This window comes from Nannospalax galili, unplaced genomic scaffold (genome assembly GCF_000622305.1).
Source record: "Nannospalax galili isolate Female #2095 unplaced genomic scaffold, S.galili_v1.0 scaffold54, whole genome shotgun sequence".
In the NCBI taxonomy this organism is placed as follows: Eukaryota; Metazoa; Chordata; class Mammalia; order Rodentia; family Spalacidae; genus Nannospalax; species Nannospalax galili.
In genome coordinates this window covers 464,971-473,258 of record NW_008341028.1, presented here as the reverse complement: position 1 = coordinate 473,258, position 8,288 = coordinate 464,971, and the positions used below count along the sequence as shown (strand labels likewise).

At 38.5% G+C, this 8,288-nt stretch overlaps 1 protein-coding gene across 1 annotated transcript in view; it reads right to left on the bottom strand.

Moving 5' to 3' along the window:
* The window catches only part of Sugct (succinyl-CoA:glutarate-CoA transferase), a 932,078-nt gene that overhangs the window by 856,306 nt on the left and 67,484 nt on the right, over positions 1 to 8,288 (bottom strand). Inside the window, exon 6 of the mRNA XM_008836273.3 lies at positions 4,013 to 4,133. Coding sequence (XP_008834495.1) covers positions 4,013 to 4,133 — 121 coding nt within the window. The remainder of the gene's footprint in view (positions 1 to 4,012; positions 4,134 to 8,288) is intronic.

Below are 8,288 nucleotides of genomic sequence, written 5' to 3'. Positions count from 1 at the left end.
AAACCTAAAAATTTACAGCCAATTTTGAAAGAGATGCATCTTAGCTCTGGAAATTGTTATTGAATATGTCAATGCTGTTGTAATGAAATGCTTCTTCTAATTATATGGTTATTAAATAAATAATTAAAAATACACTGTATGAAATTCTCAAAGAATCAATAAAAATGTTTTCTAAAAATAAAATAATACAATGTTTAAGAACTGAAAGAAAATTTAAATATTCTACAATCATAATTCAAGGCCCCAAAAACTGTTGACCCTAACCACAGTTATCTATAAATGTGAATTGTTGAAGAGTGTGCTAGATAGAAGAGACGTCCCTTAGAGTGACAAGCATGCCATACAGCACTCATCAAAGAAGCTTCTTTTTGCAACAGATGGAGGCTACTGCAGAGTTACCATCTGGTCAGGCACAGAGAGCATACACCTGGGAAACAGCCAGTACTGGGTGACACATCTGCAGTCGAAACTCTACAACGAAGGCTCATGGAACATAGCAGAATAAGGGGTAGAGAGAGGGATGATGCACCCCTCAACTCTCACCAGTGAGGTTTCCATGTACATCAGAGGGGGCAGAAAGATTTTAAGAGCCAGGACTGTTCATGAACACAGGGAGGTGGAGGCTTCCAGGCCACTGAGGCTTGCTCATGTGAGCCTGTGGCAGTGATGCATCGAGCGCGTGACCCATGTCAGCTCAATTAAACAAAGTCCCAAAGGGGAGGTGAAAAATGGGTGGCAGGCCAGCACTAGATTAAGAACCATTTAAGACTGACTGCTGCTGGGTGAGGGAGAGTATGACTTACATACAACCACTGGTGGGCTGACTAGACTCCAGTGGACGCATTTACACTGAAGGACATTTGGGTACAAATACCTGAATGAAAAAGACTCAGCATGTATGGCAGAGTGCACAGGGTTCTGTGGGGGAATGGGGGAGGCATGGATGGCAGAGGGGTTCTGGATTTGAGTGGGAAATGTATGAAATTTTAAAAACTCAATTAAAAAAAGTATGAGGCTTCTCAAATGGATTAGCATTGCATTTGGCTGATATAATAAAAGAATGATTATTCCCAATCTTCATCCTGCTGAAAACCCATGTTCTTTGCCATGTAACATTGTAGATGTCTGTCAATCTCATGGGTATAAAATGGAGTTCAATTTTTACTTTGATTTATAATATCAAAATACTACTGAGACTGAGTAGAGACTATTTCACAGTCATTTATATTGGGCTTTGCCATGTGACTTGCTTTGGCCAAAGGTCGCCGAACAGAATCTCAAGCAGTGGGAAGAGAACATCATGTGGCAGTTCTAACATGGGAAAAGTACAGCAGATTCAGAAAATGCAGGTGATTTGGGTCAATATATGTTTCATGTCTTCACACTTAAATTTGTCTATTTTTAAAGCTAAAACTAGGACTGGTTTCTAGGATGTTCTCCTCCACCTTCACTGACAATGCCTCTTCAGTCTCCTTCACTGTTCCTAGTGATCATCCAAACACCTAGTCATTGATGTGCACAGGGTTCAGTTCATGATTCTCCTTTTTCTGCCTGTGCTCCCTTTCAATGCATGCACCCAGGCATCCTATTTGCTTATAGCTATGAAATTTCCCATTTTCTCTGAACTCTTGGCTCCTAGTTCCAACCTCTTTCCCTACCTCTCCAACTGAATATCTGACAGGCAGCACAAGTAAAACATGCCCAAATCTGACTCTTGACAAATTTTCCTCACACAATCTCCTTCCCAGTGTTGCTCAGTTCAGTAAATGGAATTCTATTCTTCTAACCACTCAGGCCAAAATGTTGCTATCACCCTTGACTCTACTCTTTCTCTGATGCTCATCTGTAATCCATTTGTAAATCCTATCTGCCTCACCTTACAAACATGTTCTGAATCTCATCACCCTTCAGTTCACTCTCCCTGCAACAGCACACCTGTAACTCAAGCTGCCATCATCACAGGGCCTCCTCAAGCTTCTGTATCCACCTTTGCTCTCTGTATCTCTCAACTGAGTAGCTAGTGAGATCCTTTTAAAGCCATGTTGGCTCATGCCATTCTTCCTCTCAGAACCCTCTAATTAGCTTATAGTCTTTGAGAGTAAAAGCTAAATCCCTTAGAAGTAATCCGGAGGCCTTTCATGATCTCTCTAACCCAGAGCTCCTGGATTTTCTTGGTTCTTACCCTCGCCTCACTATGCTTCAGCCACACTGGCATTGCTGGTCCTCAAACACACCCAGCACATGCATGCTTCTGGTGTTTTGTACTTACTGTTCATCCTTCTGAAACCTTCTCTGCCAATATGTTTATGGTTCTCTCCTTTACATTATTAAGGCTATGCTCAAATGCCCTTTTTTCAATGAAGACGCCTCTCAACTTCCAGTATACAACAGCCCTCCTTGCACCATTCCTTTATCTCTTTAGCCCTCATCTCAGTCAGAGTCAGCTATGGAAACAATTATTTATTTATGTATTTTGCTAACACACAGCATACATGTCCTAGAGAGCATAATGTGATTATTCACTCCTACTACCAGGACTATGGAATAGTGCCTGGAAGATAGGTCATAGGCCTGCAGTAGATATTTGATAGTTGAGTGAATAAAAATTGGGGCTGGAGAGATGGCACAGTGGTCAAGAGTACATACTGCTCTTGCAAAGAACCTAAGTTTGAGTCCCAGCACCCATGACAGGCAGCTCACAACCATTTGTAACTCCAGTTCCAGGGGGGTCCAACACCTCTGGCCTCCAAAGACAACTGCACTCATGAGCACACACCCACACATAATTAAAAATAAAAATGAATCTTTAAAAAATTGAAAATATTATGAATTTCTCTGAAAAAGCTAATTAATTTCTATCTGGTGTTTGCTTTGTTTTTTGCTTTGTTCTTGTTTTTTGAAATGGTGCCTCATTATGTAATCCTGGCTAGCCTGGAACTCACTATGTAGACCAAGCTGGCCTCAAATTCATAGAGATCCAGCTGCCTCTGCCTCCAAGCACTAAGATTAAAGGGGTATTCCATAATGCCTGGACATATTCTATCTTTTGAAAAAGTATTTCATTTATTATTTTTATTTTATGTGTGTGAGTGTATTGCCTGCATGTATGTAAATGCACCCATGTCGTGCAATGCCCACAGAGGTCAGACCCCTCAAACTGCAGTTATAAACAGTTGCTCGCCACCATGTGGGTGCTGGGACTTGAACCCGAATCCTCTGCAAGAGCAGCCAGTATTTTTAAACACTGAGCCATCTCTCAAGCCCCATAATTTCCTATCTTAAAGGTTACTTTTCTGCATTGCATCCCTAACCAATAGCTAAAACTTATAAAATATGTAAAACTAGGGGTTGGAGAGATGGATCAGAGTAAGAGCATTGGCTGCTCTTGCAGAGGACCCAGGTTCAATTCCCAGCACCCACATGGTGGCTATCAACTGACTGCAACTCCAGTTCCAGGGGATCCAACACTTTCTTCTGACTTCCATGGGCATTGCATGACACAAATGCACCTACATACATGCAGGCATTACACTCATACACATAAAATAAAAATAATAAATAAAATATTAAAAAATATGTAAAACTGAATACTGCCATGGAATTTCCCCCCATAATCTAAAGACATACACACACACACACACACACACACACGGTTCCCAGTAAGAGCTGAACAATCAGAAGACCTTACAGTACTCTTTGCTTTCCCTGGTTTGGCACTTCCAAATATACTGAGGGGATATGTTGAGTTTGTATGTGATTTTATAGTGGGTTAAATTTCAGCTATAATTCACTTAATAAGAACACTTTTTAAACATTTATAAAACATCAATACAGAAAACTCACAAAACTAAAAACAACCAATTAGAGAAGAAATACAAATAAGCCAATGGTCAGTGTTACTTAATAGTTTCTGTTTGACGGTCTCTGTGGCTTGGGGTGAAGGGAAAATCAGCACCAACAAGAGGTTTCTTATAGAAGCAAGAAAATGCTCACAACTACAGAGCTGAGATACCTGTAATGGAACAATAGATGATGTGAGGAGCAATCTTGTCTATATCTTCGTATCCTAGGCCCATCTCAGACAGTTTGCCAGGGACATAGTTTTCCACAAGCACATCACAAACTGCTGCAAGCTGAAGGAAGAGATAAGGATGAGTGAAATTTCTTGAGAGACTTCCAAACCCTCAACTATTCCCACATAATAAAACTTTAATTTCAGTAAACATAATTGATTCTCAGGTTGCAAGAGCCCAGAAAAATTACAGGATAAATGAAGCAGGCTCAGGCAACATGCAAGTTCTCACTAATTACTTAAAGTACTGTACTATAGTCAGGAAAACAATATATATATATATATGTTCTTTTTGAGACATGGTCTCCCTGTAGCCCCAGCTGGCCTGGAACTCACTATGTAGATCAGGCTGGCCCTGAACTCACAGAGATCCACCTGCCTCTGCTTCCTGAGTGCTGGGATTAAAGGCATGCACCACCACGTCCAGCTTGATCATATTTTTATAAATATCTGCTATTTAATAGATTCTGCAGCCTTCAAATGTAAGAACTAGCTACTCTACATGGTTTGTCCAAATATAGTCTAAAAAATAGGTAAAAATAAAATATGAATATATTAAATATTGGAAAAATGTCTCCTGAAACCTTTAGAAACTATTTCTTATCTTTATTTTACTTTCCCTCAACACAGCATCAGTCAACATATTACAACATCATTTTGAAATGGCTTCATACTTTCAGATGCTTCCTTTCCAAAGAATTTTAAGTGTCTTTAATGCATCGTTGTTGTGTTTTGTTTAGTTTTCCAACAACTGAAAGGGGGTGCATCTTAAAAGGCATCTCAAGTAGAGAGGTTGTCATTCTCTGAAGCTCTAGAAATAAAGGCACCAGAGGAACAGGTGGCCTCTCAGGACAGACATGAAACAAAGCCCTGGGTTCAATTCAGAGCACCACACCAGAGGGAGATTTATTTACCTCACATTTTAGAGGTTTAAGGACATACACCAGTATGAACTTTGGTCCAGTGAGGACTTCATGGAGAACAGCATCACAATGGAAGAAGCAGACAGCAGGATCTCATTCTTTCATGAGAACAACCAGGATCCCATGAGAACCGCCTGAACCTCTTCTTAGAGCAGAGTCTCCAATGACTCATTTACCTTCCCTCTTTCATTTCCACCATATTCTGCCTCTTAAATGTTCTACCATCTCCCAAAATTGTCATACTGAGGATTAAGCTTTTAAAACAGGAATCATTGAGGGCATACTCAAACCATATCCAAACAATAGCAGAGACAGAGAAGCTGCAAGTATGTATCTGAAATCTCATGCCTACAGGCATCCTTTCCAAATCTTAGATGCCAATTAAGCTGATAGCCTCTCTTGTAGGCCATTCCATATGGTATACTTCAGGTGTATTAGCTACTCTTCTGCTACTATGATAAAAACACTCTGACCAAAAGCAACTTGGAGGAGAAAGGGGTTATTTGGCTTATACATTCAGGTCACAATCCATCATTAAGAGAAGTCAGAACAGAAAATCAAGCAGGAACAAAAGTAGGACCATGGAGGAATGCTACTTACTGGATCATTCTCTGGCTTATGCCTAGCTACCCTCCTAATACAGCCCAAACTCCCCTGACTAGGGATGGTGCCATCATCAGTCAAGACAATCTCACAAACATGGCCAATCTGATACTGGAAATTCCTCAGTTGAGGTTCCCTCTTCCCAAGTGACTCTAAATTGTGTTAAGTTGACAATAAAAACTAACACAACATACAATCCTCAATAATGAGGAATTTATTTTAATTATGCAAATGTAATTTTAAAATTTTTTTGGTCTTTTTTGAGACAGGGTCTCCCTGTCTCCTGGAGACAGGTCTCCAACCCCAGCAGGCCTGGAACTCACTATGTAGACCAAGCTGACCCTGAACTCACAGAAATCTACCTGCCTCTGCCTCCCAAGTGCTGGAATTAAAAGCATGTGCCACCATGTCCAGCTAGATAAATACTTTTAATTCTTAAAAAAATCAACAAATGATGGGGGAGGGGGTCTAAATTTAATTAAAAACTATTGTACAAAATTACAAAAACTCAAAAATTTTAAAGAAAAAAATTCAACAAGTTTAACAGAATTATGACTGTCCAGCACTTACATTCCTAAAAATATACTAAAATAGAGAAGCTGGCAAGATGGCTCAAGGAGTAAAAGCACTTTCCCCAGAGCCCACATGGTGGAAGGAGATAACTGATTCTTGCCAAGTGAACCTCTGACCAAACATGTCCTATGGTGAGTGTGCATACACACTAAATAAATGAAATTTTAAATTTTTAAAGAAATATAACTTAAAAATATCAAAACAACAGTGCACAATGCTACATGTATACCTGGAATTCTAGTACTTAGGAAGCTTAGACAGGACTGCAAGTTCAGGCCAGCCTGGACTACACAGAAAAGTCTTCTTCAAAAACAATTGCAAATAGTCTTTCAGATACATATATGAAAAAGTTCATCGTACTACTCTTCACAGTAACCCAAAAGTAAAAGCAACACTCTCAAAAACAACTGAAAATGGTCTTTCAGATATGTATATGCAAAAGTTCATCACAGTACTGTTCACAATAAATCAAAGGTAAAAGCAACCCAAGCATCCCTCCACAAGTAAAGGATCTCAGCTCTCAATCAGAATGAAGTTCTGGTACATGCAACATCATAAACAAACCTTGAAAACACTATGCTAAGTGAAATTTCCAGACACAAAAATACAAATACTACAGGAGTGCACTTATAGGGGCAAATACAAAACAGGCAAATTTACAGGTGCATGTGCAAATGGAAAGTAGATTAGAGATTACTAGGGGTTAAGGGGAAAAGAAGTGAAGAATTGTTGCTTAATTTCTTTTTTTTTGATTATTTTTATTTTTTTAATTATTTATTTAATAATCACATAGTTAGAAGAAGCATTTCATTACAACAGCATTGACGTGTTCAATAACAATTTCCAGGGCTAAGATGCATCTCTTTCAAAATTGGGCTGTAAATTTTTAGGTTTACAGTTGAATTATTATAGTTATACAATATTGTACTCAGTATAAACCCTAAAAGAATTAAAATTAAATAAGGTTTTAACCTTTAAAAAAGATCTCCATTTCATTATTAAAATACACAATTTCATACAGAAAAAATTCATTTTAAGGCAATTGACATTGAGATGTTTTCACATGCATTTCTAATCTCTCTCTAACAACTGTCCATAACTCCAGTTCCAGGGGATCTGACAGCCTATTCTGTCCTCCACAGGCATTGCATGACATGGTTGTGCTTACCTACATGCAGGCAATACACACATACACATAAAATAAAGAAGAAGCATTTCATTACAGCTTTAACATATTCAGTAACACACTCTAGAAAAAGGATACATGTTTCAACAGTGGCTGTAAATTTTTAGGGTCACCATTGAATCAATACAGTTATACAATATTGAACTCAGTATAAACACTGTAAGATATAAAACTGAATGAGTTTTTACCCTTTAAAGACGATCTCCATTTCATTTTAAAATATGCTGTTTCCTACATTTTTAATGCTACTAACACATAGATGTTTGCAAATGTGTCTTTAATCTCTATGTATCTGATGATTACTAGTCACAATCAGTTACTCTCAGATCCTTAGTATCTGAGCATGGATATAAAGTCATCAGGCAGATTTCACTGACAATTTTTACCACCTCTACTATTTAATATGAAGTAAATTCCTATTCTTCCTCCTCAAATATGACCTTTTTTTAAAAAAAATTGTTGATTTTTCTGTGTGTATATCATACAGAACATCCCACACAATTTTGTTCATGTCAGTTACTCTCAGATCCTTAGTATCTGAGCATGGATATAAAGTCATCAGGCAGATTTCACTGACAATTTTTACCACCTCTACTATTTAATATGAAGTAAATTCCTATTCTTCCTCCTCAAATATGACCTTTTTTTAAAAAAAATTGTTGATTTTTCTGTGTGTATATCATACAGAACATCCCACACAATTTTATTCATGTATATACCCACTTCCCAAATGGCACCCTCCCATAGCCTCCCACATCCCACATACTGGAGCCCATATACTCTGTCATCCCTGTTACTGACCACTGTGTTTTCGACACCCCCAGCCATTCTCCAGTGCTTCTCCATCTGCTGAATCCAGTCAGCCTAACTAGAGAACCTTGTTTTAGGAACATCAGCTGTTCCTCATCTAGCAGCAATCAGTTGCCAATAT